This window comes from Pinus tabuliformis, chromosome J, assembly GCF_031772625.1.
Source record: "Pinus tabuliformis cultivar Carrire ecotype Pingquan chromosome J, CPIR1, whole genome shotgun sequence".
Classification (NCBI taxonomy): domain Eukaryota; kingdom Viridiplantae; phylum Streptophyta; class Pinopsida; order Pinales; family Pinaceae; genus Pinus; species Pinus tabuliformis.
Window position 1 is genome coordinate 1611517512 of NC_142295.1, and position 20417 is coordinate 1611537928.

General features: G+C 38.8%; 1 protein-coding gene across 4 annotated transcripts in view; it reads right to left on the minus strand.

Moving 5' to 3' along the window:
* LOC149233653 (nibrin homolog) overlaps positions 1–11486 on the minus strand; it is a 170554-nt gene extending 159068 nt beyond the window's left edge. For 2 of the 4 annotated variants that reach the window (XM_089379815.1, XM_089379814.1), the window contains exon 1: positions 11223–11486. In XM_089379815.1, coding sequence (XP_089235941.1) covers positions 11223–11256 — 34 coding nt within the window. In that variant the 5' untranslated portion in view covers positions 11257–11486. The remainder of the gene's footprint in view (positions 1–11222) is intronic. The other 2 variants (XM_089379816.1, XM_089379819.1) reach the window with 2 other exon arrangements.
* Positions 11487–20417: the final 8931 nt, after the last annotated feature.

Below are 20417 nucleotides of genomic sequence, written 5' to 3' on the forward strand. Positions count from 1 at the left end.
AAAGTAACCATCTAATGATACGAGCGTTTACATCAGGTTTATTCATCAAATACCTAATTGCAGCATGATCAGTATGCACGAATGTTTGATAGCCAGTGATGTAGTGTCTGAACTTGTTTAGGGAATGGACTACAGCCAGGAGCTCTTTTTCGGTTACAATGTAGTTTAACTCTGCCTTGGATAGGTTTTTACTGACAAAATATATGGCATATGGTAGCTTCTCTTCAACTTGTCCTAAGGCTGCTCCTATAGCTTTGTTCGAGGCATCTGTGTGAATGTGGAAAGGTAGGGCCCAGTTTGGACCTCTCAAGATTGGGGCAGTTATCAACTTACCTTTCAAAGCATCCAGAGCCTCTTGACAGTTGTCAGTCCATATGAACTCAGCATCTTTTCCCAAAAGACCAAACAATGGAGAGGCTAGCTTACTAAAATCTTTAATGAATCTTCTATAATATCCTGCTAAGCCTAGAAAACTCCGAACATCTCTTACCTTTTGAGGAGGCGGGACCCTTTGGATGATAGCAATCTTGTTGGGATCCACCTGTAAACCTTGTTGAGAAATTGTATGACCTAGCACGGTCCCTTCAGTCATTAGGAATTCACATTTATCAGGACTGAGGGACAGGTTCATTTCAATACACTTGGCTAAAACTTTCCTCAGGTTAGTCAAAGCTTCTTGGAAGTTAGAACCATAAGGAGTAAAGTCATCCATATAGATTTCCACTGAATCATGAACCAGCTCAGCGAATATGCTCAGTACTGCTCTCTCGAAAGTGGCAGGAGCGTTGCACAACCGAAAGAGAAGGACCCGGTAGGCAAAGGTACCCCATGGACAAGTGAAAGTGGTCTTATCTTGGTCTTTCGAGCTAATTTGGATCTGGTTGTACCCGCTAAACCCATCTAGAAAGGAAAAGAACTTCTTCCCTGACAGGCCATCTAACACGATCTATGAAAGGCAAAGGGAAATGGTCCTTCTTGGTGGCTTTGTTAAGTTCTCAATAATCTACACAGATTCTCCACTTCTCGTTTTTCTTGGGCACAAGCACCAAAGGAGAAACCCATTCGCTGTCAGAGATGGGGTAGATGAATCCTGCATCCAGCAACTTTTGCAGTTCTTCTTTGACAATGTCCTTAAGGGTTGGATTCATCCTCCTTTGAGGCTGCCTGACTGGTTTACAATCCTCTTTAATGTAAATGTGATGAGTACAGACTGAAGGGTGGACTCCCTTCATCTCCTTATAGCTCCAAGAAAAAGCATCCAAATGGCCGTTCAATAAGCTACACAGCTCTTTCTCCTGAGAGGTGGATAGGGATGAGTTGATCTTCAAGGTTCTTTCAGGGCCAAATTCCACATTCTTAACTCGGAGAGAGGTTGGATCAGCCACACAGAGATCAACTAAAGCATTGGCTTGGGTTTCTTCCACCAACTCTTCTAATGGCAACACACTGGGGGGTGGATTTTGAATCAAATTCTCAATAAGATCATCCTCGGTTTGAGGACCTCCCTTGGTGGCTTCCACTGTGCACAATGGTGCGGAGTAGACTTCATCCTCATCTCCCTCCTCCAACCAGAGAGGTAAGTCATGTTCTAGCAGAGGTTGGGCAGGAGGATATAGGACTAGTTGTTTGGACATATGCCCATTCTTGATGGTCATGCTCCCAGCTCGACAATTGATGTAAGCATCTGCAGTAGCTAACCAAGGCCTCCCCAAGATGAGAGGATACCTAGTGAGCTTTGCCTTTGGCTGAAGAACCAAGAAGTCAGCAGGGTACTCCCAAGAATCAATGGAGACCATGACATCTTCCACAATCCCCTCAGGAGTCACAATGGAGCGGTCTGCCAACTGCAGTACTGTTGAGGTCTTTCTTAGGGAACCCTGAAGGTTGAGTTTGAGCATAGTGTCCCTGGTCATTACGTTAATGGTAGCCCCTAGATCAATCAAGGTGTGGGGGATTATGGTGCCATTGATGTGGACATCGACTACAGGACTCCCAGGGTCCAGATATTTTGGACAAATTACCTGTCCCAACATCAGGTCAGACAGTTGTCCTATGACATTGATAGTTGGGGCATCTCTCTTGCGCCTGCCTGGGTGCCTGAAACACTTCTCCTTGATCAACTTGTTGTAGATTGGTATATCTTTTATGGCCTGGAGAAGGGGTATTTTTACACATAACTGTTTTAGCTCTCCCAAAAGTTCAGTTTCTTCTGAGGTCGGTTGTGTGGTTCCAGTTAGTCTCTCAGGAAAGGGTGGAACGACTTTGGGTTCACTTTCATGTTTCTCTTCCTCATCCTCCTTAGGAGGAGGTTGGCTATCTGGGAGGACCTTCCTAGATCGTAGGTTGATCTCCTGAATCTCCACAGCATAGGTAGGGCATGTTGTTTCTCCAGTATATACCTACTGGGCTTGTCTGTTATTGGGGTTCGGGTTCAGTTGAGCAGGTATCTGGGGTTGTCTTGGAGGAGCAGGAGGTAATGGTTGTGGTTGAGCAGGTGGTGGAGGCAAAAGAGCGGGAGGAGAGTTGTATTGAGGCCTCCACCCCTGATGAGGTGCATTCCACTGAGGTTGTGGCTAAGCGTGAGAATGAAACGAGTGAGCAGCTGGTTGAGTATGGTATTGAGATGGATACGACCAAGGAGGGGGTGTGGACTAGGAAGGATGAGTAGGGGGACCCCAAGAAGGCATGGAAGTGGCTTGATTGGGGTTGTAATAAGTCTGGGATGTCCCTTGCATTCCCTGCTGGTAAGGTCTGGGTCCATGTGGCCTCCTTTGGTTCATGAAGTAGAGTGGTTCAGTGGCTCCTTCAGCCCCTTGGTACATAGCTTTAAATCCGAGCAAGGAAGGGCACTGATTTGTAGGATGGTCTTCTTCACAGACAAAACACACTTCTACAGAGTGCAATGGGCATTCGTTCCGAGGATGCTTTCTAGTGCACCTGGGACAAAAGATGACCAAAGCCCTCTCGACTTCCTCTTGCTTCTTTTGGTTTCGCAAGGTATCCATTTGCATGTCAATAGTCTGTCTCATCTCGCTTTTGAAATCTTCCATCTGATTTGCAAATTCGTTTTTAAGGAATAAACTAGATAAGGGGGTACTGGCTAAAAGTTGACTTCCCCTACCTCTCTTTCTGGCTGCCCTAGAATGGTTTCTAAACACAGTCTTTATGTCATCATAAAGTAGCTGGTAGATGTCTCCCCCGGCCAGCAAATGGAGGGTATCTAGAAGGTCTTCAGGGACTCCTCTGAGCAGAACCAACTTCAGAGATTCGGGGTCAAGTGTGCACCTGGCCCTTTTATAACTGAGTTGAAACCTCTCTTCATAGTATTCTAAAGATTCATCACTTCCCATGGTCATTCGAAAGATTTCTTCCTTTGTATCCTTTGACCTATAGTAGTCCGGTATTTGTTGTTAAAGGCTTGCTACATCTGAGCCCAAGTTGTGATACTATTTCCAGGCAGCCCCATGAACCAGCGTAGTGCTGCATCCTTGAGGGTAGAGGGAAAGAGTTTCAACTTTTGCTCGTCTTCTACATAGTCAGAAGTTCGACAAAAGACAGCAAACTCAAACAAGAAGGTATCAGGGTCTTCAATAGTCAATCCATGGAAGTGAGGTAAGACTGAGGGACTTATGTTTTTCATTTTTGTGTCCCCATTGGTCTCTCGGATGGGAAAGGCACCTTCTATTCTCTCCCCATTTCCTCTCCCATTTCTGTTTTCAACCATGGTTTCAGGAGGAATGGTTTCTTGCTCTTCTTTTGTTATAGGATCTTCGTATATCTCTGGAGGTTCACCTATAGGTTCTTCTGGATCACTACCACCAAAGAAGAGAGAAGGGTGACTTAGTGATGTGGTGGGGGTGTTAGTAGGAATTTTCCTAAATTGTCTCTGTTCCTATGAGGCATGAAAGGAAATCTCTTTTTTTTGGGTGATTTTTGTTTCTTTTTTCTGCTTGTACCTGCAAAAACTGAAATAGATTGGACAACAAACTGCAACTAACTAAAATCTATCTTGCTGAAATGAAAATGCAGAATTGAAATGAAAGCAGGAAAGGACTAATCTATTTTGCTGAAATGAAAGCAGGAAAGGACTAATCTATTTTGTTGAAATGAAATTGCAGAATTGAAATGAAAGCAGGAAATAGCTAATCTATGCTTGCTGAAACGAAATTGCGGAATTGAAATGAAAGCAGGAAATGTCTAATCTACTTTTGCATAATTGAAATTGCAGAATTGAAAGGAAAGCAGGAAATATCTAATTTACGCTTGCTGAAGTGAAATTGCAGAATGGAAATGAAACAACTACTCTACTCTTGCTGAAATAAACTACTTAGCAGAAGGTTGCAGTAGAAAATAGAAGAAAAGCAGTAATCACAAAATACTCTGACGCTTCCCCGGCAACGGCGCCAAAAAGATGGTGAGCTCCAGTATTGCAGCAATGATGCTGCAACTCCTGGGACTCCCTACTTTACTTTTATCAACCCAGTAGTTCGTAACAAACTTGGAAGCGACGGTGCTATATGCACAAGTACTAGCTCTTACTGCAGGTTGTCACTTGATCAGCTGGCACAAGTTCGCTAGGAGCTTAAGCCAACTTCTATGAGTTCTCAGAAGAAGCTTTTAACTGTGATGGAAGGAAGCTAACTCAAAAGAGGCTAGTCTACTTGCAGAAAGAAAATGAAAGTTGAAAGGAAACGCAAACCCTAGCAAACCCTAGTTTCACCCACTAACCCTACTTGTGCAAGAAAAGATATGGAAACTACTGAAATGGATGCCATTGACTATTGACAAGGTGAAATGTATGTATTCAAGCTACTTCTGAAGGAAAATATGGAAAAATCATCTTTTTGTACTTTTGAGCAATTTTATGCAGAATTATTATGCTTGTGTTTTAACTATTTGTAACTATGCAGAGGTTTATGGGCGAAAGGAAATGGAGTGGGCGTTTGCAGGAGGTTGGGAAGGTGTGGAGAGGACCTAAGGAGTCCCTGGTACCCTTCTGGAGATTTCCACTGTGCTCAGACTTCGAAAAATTGCTCGCATGAACTTCTACAGGAGGCTGCAGGGGATCTACAGGAAGTTCTACAGGAAGAAGCCAAAATGGTTTTTAGAGGGTTGAAGGTGGAAAAAACGGTGGGAAAGTGAAAATGAAGGATGGATAGAGGTGTTAAGGGGTCTAGAACCTTGTAAATGAAGATCAAGAGTGAAGAAGATGGTTGGATTTGTTCAAAGGTGAAAGAAGCAATTTTGCACAAAAATGTATAAATTAGGGAAGTTGGGGAAAGTATGGCGAATGAGTGAAGGAAATCTTGAGAGAGGGACTGGAGCAGGTTGTATGATGGAGGAAGGATAGGCTGGAGTGTCTTACAGGTGTTCTGCACACTTCTTTTCAAAACTGACCCAAGCAAAAACTAAGAAAACAGAGTTTTACCTATTTTGACCTAATTCTGACCTAAAAACCAGAAAAGTGCTGAACAGAACTTTATGAACAGGAAGTTATGCAAGAAAGCTATGGAAACTGAGCAAGAACAGATCTAAGCATGAAAACACAACTGATATCAACTTTTCCAACTCGAAATCTAACATTAGCAATTGCATTGGAAGGTAAAAACAGTGTTTTTGTGGCAGCAAGAGTGCCTTGGTCTCAATTCATGGTCCCAAGGAGGGAGAAAGGAGATCAAGGCCTGCTTGGTAGCCTTTTTGTGGATCTTTTTCTGTTATCAAACTATCTAATCAACCTGAAGCAAGAACAACTATCTTAATCATCAAAAACAACCTAAGTAACAAAGCAAGATTTAACCTAAATAACAAAAATTATTCTATGAATGCAAGAAAAACACATAGAAGTACACAAAGGAGGTACTGGGCACTTGGGTTGGGCCCAACCCCAAGAGCTATAGCCCCCTAGGAAAGATCAGTGCTGGTTCAAAGCTGGATTCATCTTCATTGATCAAAAAATAATAGTTACATCACAAAACTGTTTGCAAAAGGAGCTCGAAAATGAGCTGAGTACAAGGCTGCACTAAAGTGCGAAAATAGACTATCAAATGGCTAACCTACTAAGGCTTGAAGCCTTCTTATTTATACAAGTGAGGACTCCCAACAGTCCTCCTAAACTTTAGGAACTCGGCTGCCCAAAACTACAGATAACAGCCACTTCACTAGACCTGCTCGGCTGCCCCTTGAAATCATCTTTGGTGGGCTATTGAACTTCGAGCTGTTGATGGAGAACTCGAGGAAGGGGTCATTTAGTGCAGGAGACACCCCTCCTATAAGTCCTCAGCCTTGTTTCTTCGAGTTTGGCTGCCAATATGCTCATAAATGCCTAGTTTTGGTCCAAAAATGTCCAAAAATCCGTAATGAACACGTATTAGACTTTGTGGTAAAGTGACTATCCCCATTCACTCAATTAACATAAATATATTCAAAAGCATGCACAAAACTATAGAGAATGGTGGATTAAATGAAAATAATAAGCAGAATGAGCCCATATAGTTACCCATTTCTGGGGCTCATCACCTGCAACTGAATATTGTGGGCCACCGTAGCCAGGTGATGATCCATGAGGTGGACTCCTCAATGGACCCTGCCCAATCTGACACACTGGAGTATCATACTCATCCTCCTAGAGCTGGTGCCCCACTATTTCCTTTGAGCTCGATCCCTGTCTAGGATCTTTATTTGCTTTGCAACTCGCACTAGACAATTCACACTTCGTCCGATACCTGTCTCTGATATTTGGAAGTTGATCTACTGCCCAGATCTGTATTATGGCTAACTCGCATGGCCTCCTCTAGCAATCCCGTATGTCCATCTCTGCAACGCTGCAAAATCTACAAAACTCAAAATTGGACAAATAAACTGAAGTCTCCTCCTGTTTTCTTGATCGACTGCCTGTTCTAAAACTCACACTCCCTTCTGGAATGCATGGAACTGCTCTATCTACCTAGCTCTGCCTTCAACTACTGTCAGAAACTACTCGCTCAGCCTTTCCGAATGTCCTTCTCCAGAAATTGGCACACGAACTGTAACCCCAACAACGCAAACTGGCTCATCTAGCAAGCTCATACAACCTTCTACATTTGGAAAATTATGGAACACTTCCAGAAACTGGAACTGGAAACCCTCTAGGAAAATATGGAAATTCCTCCCTCTGTGTGTGCACTTTCTCTTCCACCCAACACTGACTCTGCTACTACAAACTGTTGCAAAACCCTTCTACACCCAAACAAGGAATCTACTCGGCGAAAATTTGAGCTACAGTTGCCCCTTTGCTTGTTGGAATTGCTCGAACTAGCAAGCCGAATTTTTTTGCCCACCTACACTGAAAAATCAAACTTGCTCAAGCAACTCACACTGCCTAGCTTAAGCTTTGCGCTGCCCCTAGAAAATCATCATGTTGCTCCCTCTGAACAACGAATTTCTGCCTCCACTTCTGAGCTTCCCGTCTGATCAAAATCACTCTGACACCATTTGAAAAGAAGAAGCCTAGATCACATAAACTTGAATTCATAAACCATGTGAAAATTTCATCTATCACAGTGATTGGAAATGATTTTCCTAATTGTTAATTTATTTAACAATTTATCTGCTACGGCAAATATCAAATAATTCACACAGTGATTTTCACCAATAAACTGCTGAAGAAAATAGCATTAGAAACTGAGAAAATACTAGCACGCACACACAGTATTTAACTCAGTGATTTTTGGACAAATGTCCCCGAAAAAATGCAACTTGAGAAAACCAGTGCAGTAGCTGAGGGTTTTTATTATTATGCAGTAGTGAAATTATCTTAGTACAATCTGGATGCCGAAACTGGAAATCTTGCAGAGAAAAATACTGGCAGAAAATTACCCTCACTCCGAGCAATCCCAGCACTCGACTGCCACTAAAAAGCAAGCCGTCCAATTGGGCTTGCATAGGCTCTGCATCAACCTGTGGATGCCTGCCACACGTGTTGCCCAGATCGTCTACTAATCAAGTCGTTCTGCCTATCGCTGACTGGGAAAACGCTTCTCTTGCACTCTGGAACCTCTGCCCGGCCTCTGGAACTGAAAACGTCTTCCTTCCTCAACAAATCAAATTGCCCACTGAAGCTTTTGGGTTGGGACTATGCAGCCTCCTGGAGAAATCTCAGCCTCTTTGCAAAAGCACTCGCTGGATTTGGAAATCTTCCTCCGGCTTCACTGTCTCTGCCCCTCACTATCTCTGCTTCCTTCTCTAGCTTTCCGACAACTGTTGCTGTACTTTGAAAATCAAAGCCAAAGAAATCGAACCCCTCAAGTGTATTAAGTGTATTCTCCATCTACCCATTGACTTCTCCTTATAATGCTCTATTGGTCCTCCAACAGCCAAGATTAAAACTTAATCAAAGGCTAAGATCATTTCTCAGTCGATCTGTGTGAGTTTCTAGAGAATTTTCACCTTATCTCAATTAATGCTGATTAATTAACCATATTCCCTAAGTTTAGACTTAGGAAATATATAAAAATCGGCTAATAATCTAATTGAGCCATCTCTAGGTGGAATTTCCAGAAAAGATTTCTGGGTTATGGAGATCTCATGTGTTTTAGCCTCTCCACAAAGTTTCGAGACTAGAATACCTCCGATGCTACAAAAACTACCAACAAAGTTGGAGAAGAGCCAGGGATTGTTGCATCACTTGTTTCAAATGGAGGTGCGTGATTTGAAAGTGACCAAAAGGAAAGATACAAGACAACTAATAGATCTTCATTCTTGAAAGCAAGGGGGCAAATTTTGCAGCGCCCGAACTTGCAATTGCTTGAGGACAAGCAATGTCGAGAATGGGGGACTATGATGTTCCCCATTAATTAATTCCCCAAGGGAGGATGAAGTAGCCTATCTAACCCATAGACTATAGTCAATGATAAAGGGGAGAAACTATTATCCAATGCTTTTGGGGCAACATTGGGTATATTGGGATAATTGGAGCAAAACTTGTGGAGGAAACCAGAATTGGGGCTAAGTGATGAGAAACTTGTAACCCCTCACATTAAAATAAGGAGAAGAGCCCCTATAAGGAATCTATAAATAAGAAAGAGGAGAAATCATTTTATCATAATTGTGGATTGGATATTTTCTGTTTTGTGATCTGGGGCTCTGAGGGTTTTAAGACCACTTTTCCCTTGATTGGTTTCGGTGGTGGTGATCCCACCCTAGCCAGTCCCTTCCTTTCTCTCTTTTGTTTGACGCAGTTGTGCTAAGGCATTTTCCATCTGGTTTTCCTGGCATTCAAGGAGAGAAGTCTGTGGACTGTGGTTTGGGAAAATATCCTGTGGCATATGGCAGCGAAACATTTGAGGGGCAGCGAGTCAGTTCAGGCATCTGATCAAGACAGCGGCTCCATCTCCAATCATGTGCGTGGCAAATCAAGAATATTACTCTGGCTGTACGAGGTCTGGCCTTATTCTGGGCAGTCAAGCGAGGTCTGGCCTTATTCAGGGCAGTCAAGCGAGACCTAATTAGAATCCTACGCTGTGGCAATCCAGCCCTGAATGAGCAAGGGTCTGGTTAGGGTTCCTCTGCGGCAAACACCCAGGAGAAATGATCGTCTATCCCCAACTACACTACTCAAAACTCGGTCTTCTAACCAGCATCTACATCAGACAGTGTATTCCTATCCAAACAATAATTTTGCAACAGCGCAGTGTGTCAATCTCTGTGACGTTAAGGCCTAATTGTAGCTGCGGGAGAGTCCTAGGAAGCCACAGCTCTCCCCTCTGAAGTCTGATTCGGTAACGAACTATTTTGGAGATAGCAGAGGATGAATCAGTGCGTAGAGTGAGCAGCAAGGGTTTTTCAGTTTAATATCAGCACCAAGATTGTGGAGCAACAAAATCACAGTATAAGGCAACAGAAGTCAGCGAACTCGCTGGGGCATCACTGGAGTGGCCGAAGTAACAGAGATTCTGGTTGAGCTGCTTCTTAGAACAGTCTTGTAAGTTGATTGTGGAGACAGTTGATTAGGGTTTTAACTGTTGTTGCATCTATATTATCAGCGTTTATATTGAAGGGAATGACACTGTTATGGGGTAACAGCCCTAGTAAACAGTGTTAAATTGAAACTAATGTGAGCTACTGAAGTTTTACGTACTGCTTGACTATATCTTTGTACTCCCTATATCTGTTTGGAATCGAAAGGAGGACTGTGAGAATTAGTCAATTTATTTTGTGATTTTATAACCCTAAGGGCAAAAATTCCCTTGGGATATTTCACATTCATTGTACCCTGGGTCTTTCTAAGCAAGAACTACAGCTTTACTATCAATTTAAACCAGATTCTCAGCCTTCTTAGATCCCAGATAGTTTGTTTCCACTGAATGAATAAAAGGAAGTATTCCAATTCCTCTCCGGGGGAAAGGACGTATACAGAGCCTTTTCCCTATGCCTTTCCTTCAAGGCAGTTACGGCACACAGTCTTTTTTGCATGCTTACGTAATAGCCCGGGAGAGTGGTTCAAACATGAATGTCGGCAGACGGGTTGCTTTAAACGCCCCTCATTATGAACCTCAGGTTCACTAGGCCAGAGGCATGGGCATTTTGTACAACATGTTTTTGGCAATAGAAGGCAGCCCCCCTCCAGGTGCCATATATTCAATAAAAAAAGTACCTGCGAAGAAAATCAGACTGCATGTATTTTCAGTCAGGAATATGTCGTCAGTCTATCTGTATGAATGCTGAAAATACAGAGTCTGGAAGCAAAAATGCATATGCCTCCGGGTATGGCCGCTTCAATTCCTTGTACATTTTGCATATTGATATAATTTTATTTTATTTTCTGTTTATCGATATAATATAATATTTATGTCTGTTTAAACAAAAAATAATTTAAGCACGCAAGGAAAATTTCAGTGGGCAGGCTGCCAAACCAAGAATTAGAGTCCGCGAAGACTGCAAGGGCTACAGTAACTCAATAACACCAATGAACAGGCAAGCATTATTGGCGATTTCCCAATTGTTGGTTTGCATAACCTTCCCAGAGGGATTGGCGGGGTTTAACATGTGAATTTGAAGCTCAAGTCTGACCGCATTCGTTAATATTCTAAATCAATGTATAGTTCCCGGTACCCTTGTGACGAAGTCCAGAGAAAGTAATATGAATGCACACATGATAACAAATAGTTCAATTCAGTTGATTGTCGCAATATATGCATAATTTGAACTCAAACCACCACGATTAATAAAGCAAAAGATAAGAATACCTGCGGAATTCAAAGGTTCAAGCTCCCAAACCATTGTCGCATGAATCAACACACATTACACGCTCTCCTGCACGAAATCCAGCAAAGGCGGTAGCAAGAGGCTCTTCGTCTATGTCATATCCAGGGGATACAGCTTTTGAAATTTTGGACGTTTAAATTTATATAATCATGACGGTGCTCTCCTCTTAATAATCCACATTCAAACACTTGTGAATTTGGACTGGTGATTTAAATTTTGAAGAGGGTAATATAACACGGGTAGAGTGAAAATGTTAGGTTTCGCTTAAATTAATTTATTTTAATTGATCGGAGATGAAGCAAAACTCATTACTATCTTGGTTTTCTGAGTTTTGGTGTTTGAAATAGATTTGTAGGTCTTACATTTGGTAAAATTTCTGGAGGTGTCATATTTAGGTAGGGCAGGGAGATACAAGCAATATTAAAGCAAATCCCATCACTAACTCCAGCTTTTAGAGTTTTGATATTTGAAATTGATATACAATATACTTAAATTTCTATATAATATGTATATTAAATTGTTGTATATCTTTTAAAGAGCATGCATGCATATAATAGGTTAACCATTGTACTTAAATACTAGAGAGTTATTTTGCAATTTTTTTTATTTTTTTTAACTAAGTTGTATAAAGAGTTATTTTGCAAATGTTTTTTTTAAACTAAGTTGTATTGCTTTATATAAGTTAAAAATTTAGTATATAATTCATTTATATGTTGTTATCTAATTTTGTAGTAAATGGTGTTAACTTGTCTAATGGTAAACCAGGGATTTTTGACCATGTATTTGTCGAGTAACAAGTCCAAAACTAGAGAAAATGTGATATTTGCAACATAACTCTATTATGTATAAAGACATCATACCATAAGAAAACTAATAGCAAACATGTATTAGCTATAAGCCAGAAGAAGTGAATGGTGTCAGTTCTTCTATAACACTTTGATATTCTTCTTTTAAACATTTGGATTCCTTTCACACAAAAAAAGACGAATCTAAAAATTAAAAATACATATAAATTTGTTTTATATTTGCTATTAGATGCTAAAGTTGCCTAAAATTTGTAGGTGCCTTTGAGACATTATCAAATCAAACTTGCACTACAAGGTTTTCCATTATATTAAATGTATTATCTATATTTAAACTAAGCAGGCAGGGACTAGCTACTATGTAGCACTTGTTAATGTTTTGGTATAGAGTTATATAATATAAATTATTAATGAGTTTACTTAGATTGATTACGAAATGCAGTGTCGTTATTGTTGTTTTTAGTTTTTTTTTTAAGTAGATAAATGTTTTAAATTTTAAAAACTAAAATTGTTGTAAATATTTTAAGGAGCATACATGTAATAGGTTAAGCATCCCACTTAAATATTAAAGAATTATTTTGCGAGCTTTTTTTTTCTTAAGCCAAGTTGTATTACATTATATAAACTAAAAATTTAGTATATGGTTCATTTATATATTGCTATCCAACTTTGTGGCAGATGGTCTCAACCTGCCCAATGGGAAACCAGGGGTTTTTGACCATATGTCTATGGAGTAACAAGTCCAAAACTATAGAAAATGTAATATTTGCAACATAACTAGAGTATATGTAAAGACATCATACCATAAAAAACTAACAACAAACATGTATTAGCTATGAACGAAAAGAAGTGATTGGTGCTAGATCTCTTGCACTAGAACTTGGACGAGCAAATGAGGTAGTTATGCATGGGATATGGTGCTCAATTTGAGTTAGGCGAGCATCCATCATGTCGATGTGGAATCTCATATTCCTTTGCTCTCTTTTTATGTCTACAAGGCTACCAAAGAGATTGTATTAATCAACCTATATTTCCATCAAAATCCTACCACTCATATTTTTCAACTTCCTGTACATAAATAAAGCTTCGAGGTATTGCTTTTTTCAACCCCTGATATTTCTAGGGTCTAAAACCATCTTCCCAAACTCCTCCAGTAACTCTGAATCAGAAAGTACATGTGTATCTCTAGTCGTCATGGTTTCAAGGGTCTAAATCTCATTGTGAATATCAGTCAAAATGGCCAATTAGAAAGCCTCAGCAGCCTCCTGGGCTTGCTCTTGGGTGCGATTGTGGCCCTAAAGGCCTCAACCACCCCCCCCCTCTTTGGCTTCTCATGCACTAACGTTGCATGGTGTTTGATTGCCAGGGGTACATACAAAAATAAACAAAACATAATTCACAAATGAAAGGACACTAAGGTTCAAACCTCGATCGAGCTTGAAACACAAAAACCCCAAGTAAATCGACCCAACTATGATCAAAAGAAACCCAATAGCCCGTAACAGGTGAGCATGAAGTCACCCAGGGCCCGACTACCACAGGGAATAATCTTACCCATTGCTCAAAACTAGACTCTAACTAGCCACAATCACCATAGCTAAACCAATTCAACCAAGTAGTAAGCCAGCTCACATTGTCATCACTAGGGATTGAAAGTAGTCTAATGAGCCAGACACTTAGAGAGAGAACAACTGCCAGATAAAGGAATCTAAAAGGGTTCAAAGTTACGGAGAGGAGTCCTATTCCACCTTTTACATGCAGGGTGTGTCGGTTGATCTCAAAATGGCGAGCATGATGACGTCCAACAAACCCCCTCCCACATTTATTAGCTCATGCTTCAGGTTGCCATCTCATTCCCCTAACACAGCTTCTCTGGTCTCCACAGTGAGACTATTTAAATTTCTTCTGATGTAGAAATATGCTTGGCAATTCTGTATTCCAAGCCCTCTCTTAATTTTTGGAGGCCACCCTGATTGCTAAACCAAATGTGACTTGCCTTTCTATTCAAATTACCAACTTCCTAAATTTCACCAACAAACCTTCTAACAATCCCTCGTTCCCAAAAGATTTTGTCATTGTCTATTACTAGGAAACTTTGAATGGATCCCTTATTACTACTCTAGATATGAGACATAGTCTAATGGGAAAGAGATGCTCTATGATGGATCCATCTAGAGTTGATCTCTCTAATGCTCTAAGAACGTGTGCTCTGATGTGTAGATTAGCCCCTCCAAGTTGGTCTTAGTAATATTAGGTGGTCTCCTGGAGGGGGAGGCTCAGAAGAGACCTAAGGCCTCACCATCTTACTGTTTAATGTGCTCTGGAGCTCTGCCTATTGTTTGTTTCTTCGATTTGATAGGACAATAGGGAAGTATGAGGTAATCAACTTGGTCATCCTAGGGTGGGATATGGCATGCAAGAGTTGAGATTCCTGGCTGAAAATCTCCATGATGAATAGGTTTAAACATCTTTGGTCCTAGTACTAGAAGAAAGTAAAGAGGGAACCTCTTGAGTCCTTATAGATCTAGCGATAACGACCTATGATCTCATAATATAATGGACACTAGAAAATGTAGTCCATCCCCATCTCCATATCCTAAAGGTGGAACACCTAGAAGATCCTATCAAATCATGGTATGTGGTGATTTGTCTCTATTTGGAGTCGATGAGAGACGACCTTCAATTGTCCGAGAGAGATCCTAAACAAGCGCATCCAATGTTTATGTGTATAATGTGGGTGGATTCTAGTGCCATCATGTAGCTCTAAAAGGTGCTCTAGGCAGAAAGACATCTTCAAGACCAAGTTTGTTGAAGGTGAGATCTAAGTGACCTAAATGTACAACCTGAAGATATATTCTTTGATAGCCTAGTTAGTACATGTCTAATTAACAAAATATGTCATTGTGCGTCAAGGGAAGATTTGAATGTAGGGAGGCGCATTGGAGGGATAGTAATTAACTAAAGAAGATAAGACACCTCTGAGAACCAATCTCGCGCTAGACTAGGGGAAGGATCTTAAGTTAGATCCTCCCAAGAGCAAAGTTAAAGATAAGGATATCACTCTCACCTAATGGTAGAGCCTCAATGAGATCAAACTCTATGAAGGAAAGAAACTAGGCAAAAAATGACCTCAAGGTGGAAAGAGTGGATGCCAAACTATTCCTAAATAATGATTTGCGGAATCGTCCACTTACATTGGATGATGCACCTGAGGAGTATGGTTTGTACTTTCTCTAGCCTAGTTAGTCTGTCTACAACAAGCTCAATTCACAGATCTCAAAACCATAGAGAATTGTGGGTCTAATAATTGCCTCCATGAGATAGAGTTTGGTTGAAATGTCTTGAAAGTGCCCTTGGAAGCATTGCCCCTCGATGAAATCCAGAGAACCATACCCTATATTGAGCCAAGGATGGAGGCCCTACTACAAACAAAAATGAGGTCTTGTGAGTTCTCCTCCCAGGTAAGTGTAAGATGTGGTGATCTTATATTTTTTCCTCGGTAATATAAATGTAAGTTTGTAAGAGAGCTCTTTGAAGCATTGAAGATCAAAACCTGGTTTTACCAGGATGACCATTGGCTATCGAAGGCCACAAAAACTAGCCAATGTGATATCTATCTCTATAAGCCCTCTGAAATTGAGGCCAACAAGACAAAGTCATCGATGAATAGGAGCAAGGGGATCAACACATCATGTAGAAGACAACCATTGTCTTCCTGGGTATGCTCATGAAGGAAGGACTCTATCTCATCAATATATATCCCTGGGTTGGTGAAAGGAGGCACCCCTATTTTACCCCAATAGTCATTTGGATGAAGTCAAAAAGGTTGTGTTCCATCTTGTGGCATCCCAAAATTGACTCATATAGTCTCATGGTGGCTGCTAGAAGGGTCTCGGATATGCCAATGTCACAGAGTCTCTAAAATAATGTATCCCTTGAGACTACGTCAAGCACTTTCTGAAAGTCTTCAATACAACTATAAAACTTTGAAGAGTGATTGCGAGCCTCCCCAATAATGTCCCAAAGTGTGAATATGTTATTAATCATTTGGTAGCTAGGTAAGAAACCTACATGTCCTCAAGCCCTGGGATGACAACTCTCGAGCTCCTCAAAAAGCCATTGGTGTAAGATCATGGTGTAAATCTTGGAGAATGTGTGATTCACTATGATAGTCTACTAGTTGTTTGGGTCAAAATTGCTCCTTGATTTATGGATCAAATGAATAATGTGTTTGTCCCAGGAGGGGGGGAAGCTTGAACATACCACATGATTAAATAAATCAATGATATGGGAAGCAAGGGACTAGGCATCATGCTTAAGGTTTTTGACTTGCGGTCCTTCCTCACCAGCTAATCTATTGGTGCACATAGATCTGACTACTCTCTTAAGTCCTGTTCAAAGAAAAGAATGTGATTAAATGATTTCCCTAATATTATGGAAGTTACTTTTTTAAGTGTACTAAAATACTAGTCTAACTTTTAACTTTTTATATTCATATTTTGAAAAATATAAATATAAATATAAATTTAAAAGAATTTATATATATATATATATATATAATATTATTTTTTCAACTATAATATTTTCTTATTTTCACTTAACCAAAATTTTGTTCTCTCTGTAAAAGTTTTTAATGTAAAACATGCATTATAAATTATCTAAGTGACGGGTCTCATAGTTGGTAATTTTTTACATACTCTTTCCCTTGTTCCTAATAACTTTTCACTTGCTTATGACTCCATATTAGTCTATTTTAATGTTTATATGTGGGATTTAGATATACAATATTTTCCATTGTATTTCCTTAGTATTTTAAGTCAATTTATGATTAAACATTGGAAAAAGATCATATTTATATTTATATTTAAGTTTACGTGCAAGGGCGAAGTGCCAAAAAAGTTGTTGTGAAGGTTGTAATGTCACCACAAGTTGTCTTTTGGTCACAATTGATGCAACTCTAGTGCCACAACTCCCTACTGCAACTTTGGTGTCGCAACTCGTTGCTACAAATCTGGTGTCGCAACCCACTGTGACAACTCTAGTACTACAACTATGGTGCCACTACTATGATGTTGCAAGTCACTGCTACAACTCTTGAAACCCCAAGTCGACACCAAAACCATGAGCCATTGAAACTTGTTGTTCCAACTTCTAAAACTGCGAGCATAGAGAATTGTAAGGGCGAAATTTCACCCATGGGAAAAATTAAGGAGGTTTTAATTTTTATTAGACGACCTTTTTCAAAGATGGATTTAGATGTGTGTCGCCATATATGTATATATCATTAGCCCATGCAAATTTGAGAGGGGAAACTTGAAAAATCCATTTCGCCTTGCAAATTTCAAACTATATCCTCCCATTCTCCCTACTTTTGAGGTAATGGTAATTATTGGGATATATTTTACCTTAGTTTTATGGAAATAACAATTATTTGGAGGTATTTTACCCTTTGAAATTTATATTCACTATATTCAAGTTTTTGGTTCACCAAAATTTGTTGGAATGATGTTTTTTATGGTAACATTTAATCCACACTTCATGGAATTGGGGTTTTATAGGCTACCCATTTCATCCCCACTCAAAGGACCATGGTAATGGAGGTTGGGCCAAAAGTTGAATTAGTTTTCCCGTTCTTCCTAGCCACCGCAAGCTATAACTACCCTAGACTCTGCAACCTCTTGCATTTTATTTTGGTAAGCACCCAAATCTTATTTCTTTGAATCTCATAATGAATCTGGCTATAATGGGTTTTGTTAAAAAGATGAAATTAGTCCAGTTCAATATAGTTTATTTTTGTAATTAGTTGTTTCTTTTTGTACCTACATATATCTATAGAAACTTTGTTTTTAGTCTTTGGTTGCTAAAGCAATTATAATTAGAACTAAAGTAGTTCTTATTAGATGTTAAATGTATCGCGTGAATCATAGTCTTCTTTCAAGTTTGTATGAATTTATCTAGTTTTGGTGGTTGTTTTAAAATTTAGGGTTAAGTTTAGTTAATTGAAGTTATGTTATATTGTTATTTGTATAGTTCCTCGAATAATTGTTATAAGCTAGAAGTTGAATTGAATATGTAAATGTGCATCAAGGAATCAACTATAAATGTTCAAAACAACTCTATCTTAAGTACTTTTTTTGTGAATCCATGACATTTCTTCTCTTGAACTGCTCTTGTCTTTCATTGTAGATTATGTATATTGTTAAAATTGTTATTGTCATTCTTGAAAAAGGCTCTAGAAGTTTTGAAGATGAGCTTATGCCAAAGATATATGGAATATGAATATAGACTTTTTCACATGTTCATTGCCACATATACAAATGTTGTTCTCTAAAAGCTCTAAAGGCAATGCCACAAATAAGTGGGAGATGAATTCAACTTTTTACATGTTCATTGCTTCATATGCAAATGCAACAACAAAAACATGGAGGATATAAGTGAATATGACATTATTAACTTATATTAGATGAATGTTATAAAATTATGTTAGGTTGGTAAACATGATTGTAGCATTATATTCAAATCCATAGTCTCCATTTACATGCCTCTCTAGTCTTCACTTTAAGTGACTTTACTTTAAGTTCTAAGTTTCTCACTGCTACTAGATGCATTGTTGTTGGCACAAATGTAGGGACTCTATAAGTGGTTTACTTCTAATCCATAAATTTTCAAAAACATGTTAAAAGAGATGCTTATGCACATCTTACATATATAACCTATATATAATTGCTACCTTCATTACAATACTTGTGATACTAGATATTAGTAGCTATTATAGTTATTGCTATACTCTCTTTTGATACATACCTAGGCCTCTCCAAACACAATATTATAATTTGTATTACAATATTTAAGATGTCAGATAATAATACTCATTCCATCTCTTGAAAAGCTCTACGGTGCATATCATTTCCCTTGAAATATATTAATTACAAAGATTGAGACAATGTATATTCAAAATTAGAAATGTAGATATATAATAAAAACATAGATCTGCTTTGTAACAGAGAGGTGTTATTTGATTATGAAGTGTTTGACTCATACCTAGCTTTAGCTTAAGTTTCTCTAGTTTCACTTCTAGTTTTATTTCCAACCTCTTTGAGTCATAGCTCCCTAGTTAATACTAGTGAGATTCTTATGCTAGTGATATTTTTGCCAGTTGATAATAGGTACTAATGTGAGCACAACCCTTTATCAAATTTTATAAGTTAAAAGGAGAATGTTGGAGTGAGATATTGAAATTTGAAAGTATCATCTTTTATATGGAAAAACCTTCTTCTAGTGTTTTATTTTGTGGAAGAAAACCTAACTAACTAGTCTCACTACTATTGCTTTCATATCAGTCATCTCTTCTTTAATAAAAACCACTGATTGAGAAACTTGTTTAAAATTTTGTCCATGTTGAAGTACTTGATTACATCCATAAGGATATTAAGATCATAACATGAAAATAAATAATCACTAATTGAGAAACCTATGTAAAATTTGTCTATGGCAAAGTACCTAATTACATCCATAAGAATATTGATATTTTTAGTAGGAATGATGAATCTTGCAACCATTATAATTTATTAGATAAAACATAAAGTTAAAGATATATTTTTTTTAACCAAGTCACTAATTATTTTGTTGGTGAAGAGAAGTAGATGTGGACATATCACCAAGAGCCAAAAAAAAAGGAAAAAAGTACACCACTTACTTGGGAGTGGCTAAGATGCCAATGACTACATTTTGGCATCATAGTTCCCTTAGGATGGTATTCTTATGATTATTGAAGCCTAAAATGACAATTTTGTGCAGAAGTTTGGCTAATAGAATTGTGTCAGTAGGAGTGCAACATGTTGGTCAGTGTAATTTAATTAAACTACTTAAGAAGAAATGATATGGTTCATTGTCATTAAATACTTTATTTATATGTAAGTACACAAAGGTTTTAGAAATACATAATTCAATCAACTCATTTTATTGAAAGGTTTAATAGATAACAAACCTTACAATGATGAGTTGTACAAGGTTTACGTGGAAAAGTATAGCCATGCACCTTGTAGTGGTAAGTACAACACCATGTACTTTATAAAAAAATGGATTTTAAGAAGTCAATAGTTTTACTTACCATCAAATTCATAAAGTGTCTTTCAACAAAGGTACATGAGTTCCTAGAAGTAAATAATGACATGATGAACTATGTTTTGAATCTCCATATATCATCCATTCTTCTAAACAAGCCTAGGTCTATATTCAGATAAAATTTCTACTTTGTTTCCATATTATTCATTAATTACATTTTTCCAAAGGAAAAATCGTAATCTTTCATTATGAGGAAAAATTACATGTAGTAGATGCCTGTTGGCATATACAGTATCTGAAGATCATATG